Source organism: Podarcis cretensis, assembly GCF_951804945.1.
Source record: "Podarcis cretensis genome assembly, chromosome: 13".
NCBI classification, from domain to species: domain Eukaryota; kingdom Metazoa; phylum Chordata; class Lepidosauria; order Squamata; family Lacertidae; genus Podarcis; species Podarcis cretensis.
Window position 1 is genome coordinate 44661810 of NC_137182.1, and position 15972 is coordinate 44677781.

The following is a 15972-nucleotide window of genomic DNA, read 5'->3' on the forward strand; positions in this document are numbered from 1 at the left end:
AAAAAGCTGGGCTGGCAGTATGGCTCACCATCAGGACACTGAATAAATCTAACATGTGCCCTGGCAGATGCCACCGTTTTGCCGGGGCTGTAATCCGTGCAAATCGGGGCTGGTGGTCCCTGCAGAGTACACGTGATTAGTCTAACTCGATGCAAAGTGAAACAAGGATGGTTTTGTTAATGAGAGGTCAGATGCCGGAGCTGGGCTGGCGGCAGCACGCAGCACCCTTGGGTGGCTGCTAGGAGCCAAGCGCCCCGGCAGCTGCCCACCAACACTGGCACTGGTTTGAACCTGCCTGCCCCTTGGCTGTGAGCTCTTCTGGTATCAGCTAGCTGGGTCAGCCACTTGCCATTGTAAGGCCCAAGTTGTGTGTACAGTGGCACCTCGGGTTAAGTACTTAATTCGTTCCGGAAGTCCATTCTTAACCTGAAACTGTTCTTAACCCGAAGCACCACTTTAGCTAATGGGGCCTCCTGCTGCTGCTGCGCCGCCGGAGCCCAATTTCTGTTCTAATCCTGAAGCAAAGTTCTTAACCTGAAGCACTATTTCTGGGTTAGTGGAGTGTGTAACCTGGAGCGTATGTAACCAGAAGCGTATGTAACCTGAGGTACCACTGCAATGCAAAGCCGAACCATAGTTTAGTGTGAGCTAGCAGGTTCCTGGAGAGGAGATTGCAGGCACTTTGTTTCTCCCTCCACTGCACTGATCTAAGCCATGGTTTGGCTCCGCATGTCGACTGATTCTGGGCTCATGGATCAGCTTTTTCCAGGCTAAACATCATCCACCAGTTCCCCTACTTCAGCCGTCTTGTAAAGATGTACAGTGGTACCTCTAGTTGCGTTCCACTCTTGTTACGGACTTTCAGCTTACGAATGCGGCAAACCCAGAAGTGTTTACTTCCAGGTTCGCCACACGTGCATGCGCAACAGTGATCTGTGCGCGTCACGCATGCGCAAAAGCGCTCGATCGCGCCGTGCACATGCACGGAAGAGGCACTCTAGTTGTGGACTTTTGAGGGTGCAAATGGCACCCCAAAATGGATTAAGTCCACAACTAGAGGTACCTCTGTATCTTTTTGCCCAGGCTTTCCCTGGACCCACAAGATTTGACTCTGTTTTTATTGAATTCCTGTTGTTATACTGCTGCCTTCCTTGTTCCTTTTTGGTATCTCATTGTTACTATACAATTGTCTTGTTTTATGTTGTATTTAAACATATTTTTAAAATATTAAGCCGTGTGGAAATGATTCTAAATAAAATCATAATAAAAATAACTGAGAGCCCTCTTGGGGGAAATGCCTCGTTTCAAAATGTGGCATTGAAATTCTTGAGTAAAATCATAAATTCAGAAGTCTTTTTGAGGGTGTCTTCCGCAGTTTGCTTTTGGCACCCTGTGCATCCCAGAGGGTTTTGCAGTTTCTAATTCCTTTTTTTGTTTCGTTTACTTTTTCAAGTGTATTTCACAATGTTGTGTATTATCATCCTTTTTATGTACGTAATTAATCAACAAGCAACAGAGCAAAGCCCCCCCCCGCCGCCAATTATTCCATTTTACAATTTTAGATCTGGAGATTTTAATGAGCATATTAATATTACACCCCCACGCCCACCCTATCTATGCCCCGACTTAAAGTGATGCCTATCCCTGAGGCAGGTTCCTCATGCAGGGAGAGAGGCTGACCTGAGGCTGGTCTTTAGGACCTCTTAGTGCTCCCTCCGGTCTTACGATTTTCTTATATTCTCCTAAAAACAGCCCGACACAAGGGACTTGACCTGGGCTGCCTTCTTATGACGTGCCTCCCTCTGACTTTGCCTCTTTGCAGTTCTATGTGCTGGGAGCTGTGCTGGCCCCGATCCGTGTCGCTCTGGCCTTCGTGGTCCTGTTCCTCATCTGGCCCTTTGCGCTGCTCCAGGTGGTGGGATTGCCGGAGGAGACCCTCCAGGAACCCTTTTCCGGCTGGAGAAAGTAAGTAGTGGGCCCCCGCTCCGTGGGTTGCCTGGGCCTTTGGACCCTGCTGTGCTCGGCTCTCCTAATGCCCCTTCCTTTTGTTTCCTGCCTCCCCATTTCTCCCCCCTTTTCAGCACAGTTTCTCACGGTTCTGTCTACTTCCTGAGCCGCCTGATGTTCTTCTTGCTGGGCTTCATGAGGATACGGGTCCGGGGTCAAAGGGCTTCGCGGCTGGAGGCTCCCATCCTGGTGGCCGCCCCTCACTCGACCTTCTTTGACCCCATCATCCTGCTGCCCTGCGACCTCCCTAAGGTGGTCTCTCGCACCGAGAATCTCCACGTGCCCGTCATTGGAGGTGAGTGACTCCAGCACAACAGACCAGGGCTGTGGGGAGGGAAGGGGAAGGAGCAGCCTTGCAAGGCAGGAAGAGGTTGCTCTGCAGCCCTCTCGGAGCGATGCCTCTGAAACGAGGACCCCATCTAAACTAAACATTTGAAGCTGTACCATGCCACTTTCGATAGCCACGACTTTCCCGCAAAGAATTCTGGGAACTGTAGTTTGTTAAGGATGCTGAGAGTCATAGGCGCAAACTGCTAGGGACCAAGGTCCCTTTGCCCACACCCCAATAAAATATTTGAGGAGGCCTCCCACCCCCAAGTTGCCATTCAAATGGTGGGTGGGTGTCGTATCATGTGATTGATTATGTGGGGTGTGGCTTACCTTTGTGCCCCCCCCCCATATTTTATTCTTCACCCCTGCAGCAAGTTGTTAGGAGACCCTGATTCTCCTCACAGAGCTGCAATTTCTAGAGTGCCCTAAGAAGAGCGATTGACTGTTGCACCACTTTGTGAGGGAATGGGTGGGGTCTATTAACACTTGGTAAACTACATTTCCCAGGATTCCTTGGGGAAAATAATGGCTGTTTAAAGTGGCACGATAGCGTAGTGCAGGTGGGGCCCAGGTCTTCCCATACCTAAGTAAACATTGTAAATGCTACACCCATATCAGCTCTCTCATCTCCTGGCATTTTATTCCCCAGGATGGGCTGAGCCTCTTTTTTCATGAAATGATGTGTATGGGTTAGCAGGAATAAACCCTATGTGCTGCCCTGCCCTGTGTCATTCCTACTAAAGCAAATTTCTCCTCAGTCCGACTAACTTCCAGTCTCATTCCTGGGATGGGGGGGTGGGGAGCTTCAAATTACAAAGCATATTCAGGTGAGGTGAGGAAGGTTGGTTTGGTCTTCCCATTTCCTGTTCAGGGAAGTGTCGAGAGAAAGGCCTTTAAATGTAAACACAGCAGATACGTGAATGAATGCATGTGGCTCCCCTGTGACAATTTGTTTGGCCCTCACTTTAAGACAGTTTTGTATACTCACTCATCTGATTCTCCCAAAATCTCAGCTTTTTCAAGGTTTGGGGAGGAGGGTTGGAAAGGGGGTGGTTTTTACTGTTGGATAACTCCATGTTCGTGTTGAAGCTTTGATGGCAAAGACCTTAATTTCAGCAGACCGGGTGGCTTAGGAGGGAAAGGTGCTTGGGAAATCAAGAATGTCTTGTAATGTTTGTGTCAGTAAAGCACCGTATAATAATAAACAAGAGGCTGAGAAACAACAGTGGGCAATGGATGTCCCCTTCCCTCGCTCGTGGGCTTTCAATGGGACCACCTCCATGAGATTCTCTCAGGTGTTGAGACCACACTGCATGCCACCAACTTGGGAGGCTAGAAAAAGAGGATTGGACCAATTCATGGAGAAATTGGAGACCAATTCAATTGCTGCTTCCCATGGTGGCTGTGTTCTGCCTCCACAGTCAGAGGCAGCAGTGCTTATGAATACCATTGGCCTAATCCAGGAGGCCCTCCTGATGTTCTGATAAATAAAGCTCTCTTGGCAGTTCTGCCACTGCCAGAAGCATGGCGACCTGGATATGGCAGGTTCCTCTGTGGCAGCCCCAGACTGTGGAAAGTCCCTGCCCACGGAGGTACATTTAGCATTCCCATTTCATAGTTTCTGCCATATGCAGTAGACACCCTTTACCCTTAGCCTTTAGAATCAGAGAATCGTAGAATTGGAAGGGACCCCAGGGTCATCTAGTCCAAGCCCCTGCCATGCAGGAGTCTCAGCTAAGGAATCCAGGACGGGGGACCACCCAACCTCTGGTTTAAAAACTTCCAATGAAGGAGAGTCCACCAACTTCCAAGGGAGACCGTTCCACTGTTAAACAGCTCCGGCTGTCAGAAAAGTTCTTCCTGATGTTTAGTCGGAATCTCCTGTCTTGTAACTTGAAGATTACAATCATACCTCTTGTTACGCCTCAGGATAAATCTTTTCAGGTTGCGTCCCACGGCAACCCAGAAGTACCGGAAAGGGTTACTTCCGGGCTTCACCGCTTGCACATGCACACTCAAAATGACGTCATGTGCATGCGCAGAGGTGGCGAATTGCGACACGCGCAGACGCGGGTTGCATTCTGCTCGTGTTGTGAACAGGGCTCCGGAACAGATCCTGTTCGCAACCAGAGGTACCACTGTATTTCGACAGTAAAGTATTTACAGTGGTACCTTGGTTGTCGAACTTAATCCGTTCCAGGAGTCCGTTCAACTCCCGGAACCATTCAGAAATCAAGATGGGGCTTCCGATTGGCTGCAGCAGGTTCCTGCACTCAATCGGAAGCCGCATTGGACGTTTGGCTTCCCAAAAAAGGTTTGCAAACCGGAACACTCACTTCTGGGTTTGCGGCGTTCGGGAGCTGATTTGTTTGGGAGCCAAGCCATTCGGGAACCAAGGTACCACTGTAGTGGGATGTGCTTCTTTTGTTGAATGGTTGGAACAAGTTTGTTTTATTGTGTGTGTTTTAATACATTGTTTTGCTTTTAAAGAATAAATATATGACTGCGTCACCATGACCTCCCCTGGGACCTAGTGGCTAAGGGTGGACCAGAGATCTTAAATAAGTTGATTAAAATAAAACAAGACTTCTGGGGAAGCTGGGAAGCTCTGCTAGACGGGCTTTGGTCTGATCCAGCTGGGCTCTTCAGATGAAGCACTCAGATCGCCACAGCGATTTCAGCAAATTAGGGAAAGCTTCCTTAGGCCCATTACCGGGATTGAGGTGTCTGGTGATGACCCAGGGATGCCCGTAAGTCCACCTCACTCTTCCAAATCCCATTTCTCTTTCTCTTCCACCCCCACCAGCCCTGCTGAGGTTTAACCAGGCCATCCTGGTCTCGCGTCACGATCCGGCTTCTCGCAAGAAGGTAGTGGAGGAAGTGAAGAAACGGGCAACTTCCCAGGGGAAATGGCCGCAAGTAAGGTTTTTACAGGAGCTGCAGTTTGCATTCCTGAGTTACCGGTTTGGGTCCCTGAGTAAGATAATCCACTTTATTTCCCCTTCTCTTTTTTGCAGGTACTTTTTTTCCCAGAGGGAACCTGTTCCAACAAGAAAGCCTTACTGAAGTTTAAACCAGGTAAGAGCCTGTGGGGAGTTGGGCAAATGAGCCCGTGGACAGAAGTGGGTGCAGGGCATTTTAGCTGAGGTAGGAACTCTACTCCTCTCCATAGCTGTCAACTTTTCCCTTTTCTTGCAAGGAATCCTATTCGGAATAAGGGAATTTCCCTTAAAAAAGGGGAAATGTTGACACCTATGCTCCTCTCATTCACACTGGGCAGACAATCCAGCAAAAATGGGGGCACAGCCTGGTTTACCTTCAGCCACCCATAGGATGACTTGCTGTTATTTTCATGAAAATAATTTCATGAAAATAATTAACAAACTATAATTATAGTTTGTTGCTGTTGTTGTTTAGTCATTTAGTCGTGTCCGACTCTTTATGGCCCCATGGACCAGAGCACTCCTGTCTTCCGTTGCCTCCTGCAGGTTGGTCAAGCTCATGGTTTTTGTCCATGGAGTTTTCTTGGCAGTTTAGCAATTCTTTATTGTACAGTCGTACCTTGGAAGTTTGACTTCCAAAACGTTTGGAAACCAAAGCGCAGCTTCTGAAAATCAGAAGCCGCGGAAGCAGTGCTGGATGTTCAGCTTCCGAAAATCATTTGAAAACTGGAACACTCACTTCTGGGTTTCAATTGTTTGGGAGCCGATTTGTTTGGGAGCCAAGGCATTTGAAATCCAAGGTATGACTTTAATCTTAAATGTAAATTCGGTAAGTGTAAATAATAATTTGCAGACATTTAAGTGTTAAGTGTAAATAATAATTTAATTTGCAGACATTTAACTTTTCTGTTTACTATTATATTCCAATGGATTATTTAATATTGCTTTATTTTAAGTTGCTTATTTTTAAGTTATGTTTTTATTATATATATTTTTCCGGTATTGGATCAGAGTGCTATTAGGTGTGTGGCCTTTGCTATCTATTTTGCTGTTTCTTCAGCTCGCAAAACCGCCTTGTGTATAGCAATACAGAAAGGCAGTACACAAATTAAAAGTGACATGAAAAGAATGAAACGAAGGAGACAAGAGCAAGTCTTGAGGGTGTGTGTTCTTCATCCTCAGGTGCCTTCATATCTGGTGTCCCCATCCAGCCGGTCCTCATTCGGTACCCAAACTCTCTGGTGAGTCTACAAGAACGTTAGGGAAGGCGGGCAGAACATCTGATTGGCTTGAATAACAATAATAATAATAATAATTCATTATTTATACCCTGCCCATCTGGCTGGGTTTCCCCAGCCACTCTGGGTGGCTCCCAACAGAATATTAACAATATGATCAAACATTAAACATCTTCCATCCCTGACATCTCCAGGTAGGGCTAGGAAATATTCCCTGTCTGAAACCTTGGAGAACCACTGTCAGTTGGTGCTAAGCTATATAGACCCCATGTTTTGGCTTTGCATTGTTCCATTGCTGATGTTCCCAAAGGTACTGATGGTGAGGCAGCTGAGGAGGCTGTATTTCAGTTCCAACGCACATGCGTACAGCTGTGCACCTGAGTTTGATGCCATGACAAACCTCGCTAAATATTATTTTAAAAGTGCTTCTTTTCTTTATAGGATTCGACGACATGGGCATGGAGAGGACCTGGAGTGTGAGTAATTGACATGGGGGCATCAAATCTGGAATAATAATATAATAATAATTTATTATTTATACCCCGCCCATCTGGCTGGGCTTCCCCAGCCACTCTCGGCGGCGTCCAGAAAAATATTAAAATACTGGAACACTGTGTGCACTGATGTGTGGGGTGGGATGTGCTTGTTCTGCAGGCCAGTGGGGGCTGGGTTTGTAGCCAAGCGTTACCTTCCATTTTTGTCCTTTCAGGTTAAAAGTCATCTGGTTAACAGCATCTCAGCCCTGCACAACAGTGGAAGTCGAGGTAAGGAGATGTCTCTTTTTCCTTTCCTTTTCTTTTTGCACTGCAGCGCCCCCTACTGTGCCACGCTTCCTAATGAAAAGGCCCAGATTGCCCAAACGCTTTAGGATTCACAGTCAGAATCCATAAATTCAGATTCAGTTAGCTACCCACTCCACTTTTTGAATGGAGTAGTTTTTCAACACCCCTCATCCCCACCACTAACATGGTAGTGTAGCACCCTGCTTGTGGTTAACGCTTAGCTGGAATGAAATATTCAACGCAGCAATAGAGAAATTAAAATAATAATTTATTTGTCAGACAAATAAATATGAGGCACAGTGGTATATGGTTACCAAGCTCTGGCCTGGCCTCTTGCCATTCTGGCCAGCACTTATATTTCCTTAATCCAGCCCCCTTGCTCCTCCTGTGGCTGCCTCTGTCCAATCAGCCTGGTTGAAATTCCTATTGGCTGTTTGCTAGAACCAATCACAAAAGATACACCCATTTCCTCTTGCCCTTTTATGGAAATCAAAAAGCTATATATTCTTCTATCTATAAATGACAAATAAGTAGTAATATATCTTACATGTGTCTCAACAAGGAATCTTAATTACCAGCTCACCTCTTGCCCTCCTTGCCCTATTGCCTTCCAAAACAGATGATTAATCTTGAATTTTTATCTTAAGCATATGTCAAGGATTGAGTTCACATCAACATTGAGAGATCTCCTTCATTTGAAGGTTTCTAAACAAAAGGCCTGACAACCATATATCAGGAGTGCTCGATTGGCGTCTTCTGTCTGGCAAGGGGGGCTGGTGGCTGACTTAATTTCAGGATAGTTACAACTCTTACAACTATATGAAATAAGAATCTAGCATTTCTTAAATCCTTTGCATAATTATATTTAAGCTAATATATTTAATACATAAACAACCTTTTAAAAGGAAAAGAAATCTTAAAAGGATCTTAGTTTAAGAAAGAAACAGCTTTAGAAAAGACTTCCCAGAAAATGTTCTCTTTCTGCCAGCTAGATGCTTTTTCACTGCTCTTGACCCTTTTAACCTTAGGAAGAAGATATGGCTCATTTTACTATTTATCAACCCTTAATTTGTAGGGTCAGTGTAACCTTGGCTGTCAGCCTGTAATTCCCTTTTTACGACTTTGAGAATTGTTTTCTGCTATAAATCAGGGGGGCCCCTTGTCTAGGAGTAAAAACATCTTGCCAAGGTTTTTAGGCAGCTGGTCTTCTGCCTGGCATGAAACAGAACATTTTAAGCTCATTCTTAAAATACAAGCCCTGATTAAACATATAAGCTTTAATAAAAATGCAAGCTTATGATTAGATGCCTCATTAGAACTCTTTTATCATACGCAATTATGGGAATTTCTGAAAAATTTGAAGCCGTAGAGAGGGAGAAATCTTTTGCTGCTGGTTTTTTCTAAGGAAAACAGGGTGGAACTTTTGAGGAGGGGAATTGAAATATATGCAATACTCATTTGCCAAAGGTGAACTCATTTTACTACTTTAACTGCATAGAATGCACTATTAGCAGCGGGGATGGCATGCAACGTTCAGAGCAATCGTAAGGATGTTTACTCAGAGACAAGGCCCACTTTTCAGTGGAGCTCACTCCTAAGTAAAGGCTCCCTGAAATGTTTCTCCTACTGAAAAAATAGGGGTGGGAAGTCCCAGCAGAGTGGGAAAAGAAAGTAGGGGGAAAGCTGAGGGATTTTTTCCTTCCCAGGAGGTTTCATGGACCATCACAACTCTTAATCACGTATCAGACCCACAGCAAGACATCTCTCCCCGATTGCGCTCATAATTCTTCCTGTCATTTTCAGTTCCTCCCAGTTTATCAGCCCAGCGCTGAGGAAGCTGTGAACCCCACACTGTACGCTAACAATGTCCAGAAAGTGATGGCCAAGTAAGTATGGAGAGGGAGCAGGTCTTCGTAGTTTGGGGGAGTGAGGGACTTTGGTAGGCTGGGCATGGGGCGGAATTCTGTTTAAAGTCCTTGCTTTCCTCAAAGAATTCTGGGAAGTGAAGGTGACCCTTCAACAATTCACAGCACCCTTAGCAGTTCCCAGAAATCTTTGGAATTACAGTTGCCAGGAATCTTTGAGTGGAAGCGATGTGCTTTCTGTGTAGGGCACGGATACGACCAAAGAGGCCCAGAAGTGAGGAGGAGAGAGTGGCTGTGTGGAAGAGATGAAGCGAAAAAGCTAGACCCAGGCCCCAAATCAAGGGCACTCCCCCCCCCCCCCACTTCAGCCCCACAGGTTGCACGAACACGATCAAAAGTCCTCCATTCCATCTTTTCACAGCGTGGAAACTTCTGCTGCTTGAAAGGTGTCAGAAGCAGCCACAGGGACTGTGAGCATTTAAACCTGAGGGAAATGGGGTACGTGGTAGCTGTAGTCAGAACAAGAAGAAGTAGCAGGTAAAATAAAGAGAAAGAGAGAGGCTTTTCTGCTAGCAGGAAAAAACCATCACCCTTAGGCAGCTGGTTCAAGTCCCTGGTGGTTAATGTCTAGGGGAGACGATCAGGATGTTTGTGGGCAGGAAGTGTGACTGCAGCATTGGCCCTTGACGCAAGCTGATGGGAAACCCCTCCTCTTATCAGACGAGGCCTCAATTTGCTGCTTAAATCTTTCTCCCCCTCTCCTTTGCCTCTTGCCCCTTCTCCCTTTTTTTTGGCCAGAGCCCTGGGAATCCCGGCTACCGATTGCGAGTTTGTGGGCAACCTTCCAGTCACCGTCGTGGGGCGCTTGAAAGTGGCCCTGGAACCACGCATCTGGGAGTTGGGCAAAGCGCTTCGGAAGGCCAGGTGAGAAGCCACATATGTGTGGAGGAAGGTTGCAGGCTCAACTCCAAGCATCCCCAGTTAGAAGGATCAGGAAGTAAGGGCTGGGAGAGATCTTGGCTTGAGATCCCGGGAAGCCACTCTGAGCCAAAGAAGACTGGTCTAGATGAGTCTGTTCTCTAAAAAAAGAGGAACGGAGGGGCTGGGAACACACAGGAAGCAAAGGAAGATGCCTCATATCAGTCCATCTAGATCAGTGTTGTTTACACTGACTGGCAGCAGCTCCCCAGTCTCTCCCAGCCATGTCTGCAGATGCTGGGACTTGAACCCAGAACCTTCTATGTGCAAAGCAGATGTTCTGCCGCAGCAAGGGGCGTGCGTCACTGGCAAGAGAAAGGCACTAGTTCAAGAGTGCATGAGAGGGTCCCACATCAGGGCCAGGCACAGCATGATGGTCGAAGCAGCGGTGGTGCCCAGGATGCCACGTTGCCATTTTCTGATGGCAGCTAAGTTTCCCTTCAGTCTCCTCTCGCGACGGGCAGACATGCCCCCTCATCATCCATGGCAGAGTGAAGCATGTGGGGAAATCCAAAAGAAGGGTACAGTAGTACCTCTGGTTGCGAACGGGATCTGTTCCGGAGGCCGGTTTGCCTGCGCGGGTCGCGATTTGCTGCTTCTGCGCATGCGCGTGACGTCATTTTGCGCGTCTGCACATGCACGAGTGGCAAAACCCGGAAGTAACCCTTTCTGGTACTTCCGGGTTGCCGCGGGACGCAACCTGAAAATGCTCAACCTGAAGCAAATGTAACATGAGGTATGACTGTACTTGACACAGTAAATGTGAAAACCTTGCTTTCCTTATTGGTTTCCCTCCTTCCTGCAGGTGCCTGACAGGTGGAGTCAAGGGCCAGTTGGATTCCTTGCCTGCAGGTGCATCAGGGCAGCTAGGGCCGAAGGAGCTGGCTCATTGGCTGGGGCTGGCCTGCCCTGAGGATGTTGAAGGGCTCTGCACCTATTTCCAACAGGTAAGTGGGAGCAGGAGGGAAAGCACAGAAGCGGCTTGTGCAATCGCAAGCCAGTGTTCTAAACGCGAAATGTCCTTGAGGGTTTTGGCAGGACAGCAGTATGCAAATGTAGCAAGTACAGTGGTACCTCTGGTTAAGAACTTAATTTGTTCTGGAGGTCCGTTCTTAACCTGAAACTGTTCTTAAACTGAGGTACCACTTTAGCTACTGGGGCCTCCCACCACCGCCACACGATTTCTGTTCTTATCCTGAAGCAAAGTTCTTAACCTGAGGTACTATTTCTGGGTTAGCGGAGTCTGTAACCTGAAGCGTCTGTAACCTGAAGTGTCTGTAACCCGAGGTACCACTGTAAACGTGTTGGGGTTATTGTTTTTTGTTTGTTACTATGGTATTTATTTTTTTGTTTTAATATTGTAAACCAGCCTGTGATCTTTGGATGAAGGGCGACATAGAAATTTAATAAATAATAATGATGCGTTTACTCTTTGCATTTATATCCCACTTTTTCTCCATGGAGATCAAAGTGGTTCTCCCCCTCCTTATCTAATCCCCACAACAGCCCTGTGAGGTAGGTTGGGCTGAGAGGCCATGACTGGCCCAGCATCAGCTTCATGGCCAAGTGGGGATTTGAACCCTGGTCCCCCAGGTCCTAGTCCTAGTCCGACGCTCTAATCACCGCACCACACTGGCTTTCCAAAATAGAAAGGACATGGAAAGATGTGGTATTCAGTGAATATCCTGAAACAAGGGGAGATGCTTTGTGAAAATGGCTGCAAAAATTCTAAATCACTGTTAATGTGCTCCCTGATTAGCTAAGATCGGCCATTGTGATCTGCATGGGGAAAGCCGCCATTGTCTTAGCTATGTAGGCCTAACTTGCCCTTCGTTTTGCCTGCACATAGCCAAAATCTAATGGGAAACAGAATGAGGGAAATAACAATAAAACACGGGTGAGCTATGGCTGAACAGCTTTGCAAAAAAGGTGATTTTAAGGTAATCCAGCCCCCTGCCCAATTTGTCGCTATCTTTTGAGGTTAAAGTTGAGCCAGGAGAACATCTGATTCAGTGTGCAATGCATTTAGTCCTCTCCTTCTTATATCTCTTCCCAGGATGCCGATGGCAACATGGACTCCCGGGAAGTGGCCCTAGCCCTGGAGGCATTGGAAGGAGAGCACAACCCACAAGAACTGACGTTTCGTGCTTTTAAGGTGACCACTGTGGTTGAGTTCAATGGAGAGAAAGTCAAGCTAGTGATTCGATGGAAATAGAGAAACCCAATTCTCTGCTAAACCTTTAAAGCCCTATACGGCCTAGGACCCTCGTACCTATGAGACCGCCTCTCCTTGTATGTCCCACAGAGGAACTTACGGTCTTCAAACAAAAACATCCTGAAGGTCCCAGGCCACAGAGAGGTTAGGCTGGCCTCAACTAGAGCCAGGGCTTTTTTGGCTGTGGCTCCAATCTGGTGGAACACTCTGTCACAAGAGACTAGGGCCCTGCGGGACCTGACATCTTTCCGCAGGGCCTGCAAGACAGAGCTCTTCCACCGGGCCTTTGGTCAGGGTGCAGCCTGACTCCCTCCTTTGGCAATCTTCACAGAACTTTAGCCTAATGGTTGCTATCAATTTGAGTTGAATTAATTTTATAATGAAATGATTTTAGAATGTTGTACTATTTTATTGTTGTTAGCCGCCCTGAGCCCGGCTTCGGCTGGGGAGGGCGGGATATAAATATTTTTTTTTATATTATTATTATTATTATTATTATTATTATTATTATTATTATTATTATTAAACATCTAAACAATGAGTTGGACGGCACTGGCTAGAGGGTATGGGGTGATGGGGTGATGCCTAGCCCTTCTGGCTTGCCCCCTGCATTCCACTCCCCCAGCCATTTTTCTCCTAGTAGTGGGGGAAAATGCATCTCAGCATCTTGGTTGGGGAGAAGCATCCAGGGAAGGGAGTTCTAGGGTGGTCCCTACAGGACTTCTGTCCGCATGAAGCACAAGTGGGATTGTGAGTTTAGAAAGGGGTTAATCCGAGTGATGGAAGACATGGCTGCGTGCTGCTGTGGTCTAAACCACAGAGCCTAGGGCTTGCCAATCAGAAGGTCGGCGGTTCAAATCCCCGCGATGGGTTGAGCTCCTGTTCGGTGCCAGCTCTGCCAACCTAGCAGTTCAAAAGCACGTCAAGTGCAAGTAGATAAATGGGTACCACTCCAGCAGGAAGGTAAATGGCATTTCCCTGTGCTGCTCTGCTTTCACCAGAAGTGGCTTAGTCATGCTGGTCACATGACCCAGAAGCTGTCTGTGGACAAACGCCGGCTCCCTCGGCCTATAGAGCAAGATGAGCGGCGCAACCCCAGAGTTGTCCACAACTGGACCTAACGGTTAGGGGTACCTTTACCTTTAATCCAAGCGATGGAAGACATGGCTGCGTGTCTCTGTCGGTCTGGGTGGGCTATAGAATGAAAGGGGCAGGGATTAGGGCAAAGTGGACTGAACCAAAGGTTTAAAGGGGAGGAGCCTCTGCTGTGGCGGGAAAGAGGGCATTATATGCAATGTTGCATTCAGAGTTCATATCTGTGTTCCTGACACGTACACCCCTCTCTACAATGCCAGCTCTTCACGGAGACAGACGGTGAGGCAGAGAACAGTCGGCTTTGCCAAGATGGATTCTGCGCCATTTTGCGCCTCCTGCTGGGCACACCAGGTGCAGATGGGGCTGAACTCTATAGTCGACTTTGTGGGGACCACAGCCAAGATGGACTGACCCTTGGTGAGTTCCCTCATAAAAGCAGGGCATGGAAGGGAAAGGGGAGGTGTGACGGGTGTCATTGTATGTCGAGTAAATGAAGGGCACGTTAACATCAAGTTTTGAGGAAGAAGGGCGTTGGGTTTTGAAGACTCCTAGGAAGTGGGTACAGACCAGGGTCTCATCCACACCATATATTTAAAGCATATGGCTTCCCCTAAAGAATTCTGAGAACTGTGGTTTGTTTGTTAAGGGTGCTTGGAATTGCAACTCTCTGAGTGGGTGAACAACAGTTGCCAGGAGTCTTTGAGGGAAGCCATGTGCATTAAATATATATTCAAGAAGGAAAGAGGTTGCTGATTGGATAGAAATGAAATGAGAAGTGTGATGTGTTGATTTTGGTCAGCTCACCTAGGGAAAATGACGAGGAAGCCCCTCTGGAAATGGGGAGATTGAGGGTTATGGGAATGATTATGGAAGAGGATTGGGAACAGCTATGGTAAGGGGCAAAAAGTCAGGAGGTTGATAAAAGTTGCAGGAAGAAATGTCAACCCCGGGGTGTCCAACATGGCATCTGTCGCTGGCGCCCAACGCATCATCTCCTCCCTCCCTGCTGAAATTTGTTGTTATCTGCTGTAGCCAGTAGAGTAGCTGCAATGTTTGTCAGATTGCCCAGGCAGGCAAGCCCACAAGAGTTTCTCAGGTTTGCAAATGGGCCCATGGGTCCCAAAAGGGTAGCAGCACCTGGTCCATACTGACACAACTTCTAATGCCAGGGGATTCTCCTACGGCTACCCATACACCACTTTTACACTGATATTCCTTATTTGTGCTTTTTATCTCATGGTTTTAACTTGTGAACTGCCCCGAGATCTTTAGATGAAGGGTGGTACATAAAGCTAATCAATGAAGTGAAATATTCACCCTGCTTTCCTTTTTCTCTCTTACCCAGATGAGTTCCAAGACTTCTCTCTTCGCCACCCTGACTATGCCCGCCTCTTCAGCACGTACCTGCGCCCCCCTGTGGCGTGCACTCTGTCCAAGCCTGGCCTCCCACCCACCTATGCTAATGGCGTTCCTGCCTCCCCTCCCAAGAGCAAGGCAGACTGAAAACCCCCTGAAAACTCTTTAGCCATGTGTATACAACGAAACACACACACAAACAACACACACAGCCATGCCACATCCTTGGCCACGCAGACCCCGCCCCTCCTGCTCGCTTGCTCGCTCTCTGCCGCCACGGTGGTTAGGCAAAGGGGGGCGGAGACACCCCCATCTCAGGGCAACCGTAACCGGGGAATCACAGCCGCAAGTTCTTTGGGGATTGGGGCTTCTCTCCGTTTATTTTAAAAGTTTTATTTTTGTTATGTTTTAATTATATCATTTTATCTTACGTTGTTGATATTCTGTTTTGTTCGTTTGTCAATGGGAAGGGAAGGACGGAAGGGTGAGATACTGTTGCTTTTCGTTTTATTTTCTGTTTTGTAAAATATAAAAAGTGCTATTTTATATATAAAATAAATATCTATATCTCTATAATAAAAAAAGATATATGTATTAAGTTTTAAAACAAAGGTGGTTCCTGATTTTGTTTGTTTGCTAAGACAACTTATGGAAGACTGGGGGAAGGAGTTTGGGCTGTGGGTGCAGATGATGGAGGCCACACCTTGAGTTTCAAGGTTTTTAGTTCAAGGTTTTAAGGTTTTTAGTTCAAACGTTGGAAGTTGGTCCATTTGGGCAAGTGGAACACTGACCCAGCATACACTCTCTCTGCTTTCAACCATCCCCCATCTGCCTGCCTTCTTACTTGCAACCAATCCAAGGAGTGGCACTGCCAGTCACTGCCTCAACCATTGTCCAGCGGCTGGCATAATGGGACACCATCACTGCTCACCTGATCTCTGGTTGGTCGCATCACTACTGCATGCTAGGAGAAGGAAGGGCAGCACGGCAGCACTAGCAACCACAGCGCTGTGCAAACATTCTGGCAGAACCAATCTTGGGCTCCTGCTGGCATGTTTGCACCGTACCAACCTCCCCAACCTTCTGCCCTCCTTTACTTCCCAGTAAGCAGCGGTGGTGAGCAGTGACATCCCACCCTGCTGCCTGCTACTGCTGTAGTCTCGG

General features: G+C 47.3%; 1 protein-coding gene across 2 annotated transcripts in view; it reads left to right on the plus strand.

Moving 5' to 3' along the window:
• LPCAT4 (lysophosphatidylcholine acyltransferase 4) overlaps positions 1 to 15419 on the plus strand; it is a 33889-nt gene extending 18470 nt beyond the window's left edge. The window contains exons 2-14 of one of the 2 annotated variants that reach the window (XM_079951580.1): positions 1823 to 1965; positions 2082 to 2302; positions 5144 to 5256; positions 5355 to 5415; positions 6462 to 6520; positions 6959 to 6993; positions 7227 to 7281; positions 9103 to 9185; positions 9963 to 10088; positions 10948 to 11089; positions 12199 to 12297; positions 13713 to 13869; positions 14798 to 15419. In XM_079951580.1, coding sequence (XP_079807706.1) covers positions 1823 to 1965; positions 2082 to 2302; positions 5144 to 5256; positions 5355 to 5415; positions 6462 to 6520; positions 6959 to 6993; positions 7227 to 7281; positions 9103 to 9185; positions 9963 to 10088; positions 10948 to 11089; positions 12199 to 12297; positions 13713 to 13869; positions 14798 to 14955 — 1452 coding nt within the window. In that variant the 3' untranslated portion in view covers positions 14956 to 15419. The remainder of the gene's footprint in view (positions 1 to 1822; positions 1966 to 2081; positions 2303 to 5143; positions 5257 to 5354; positions 5416 to 6461; positions 6521 to 6958; positions 6994 to 7226; positions 7282 to 9102; positions 9186 to 9962; positions 10089 to 10947; positions 11090 to 12198; positions 12298 to 13712; positions 13870 to 14797) is intronic. The other variant, XM_079951581.1, reaches the window with a different exon arrangement.
• The last annotated feature ends 553 nt before the right edge of the window (positions 15420 to 15972 follow it).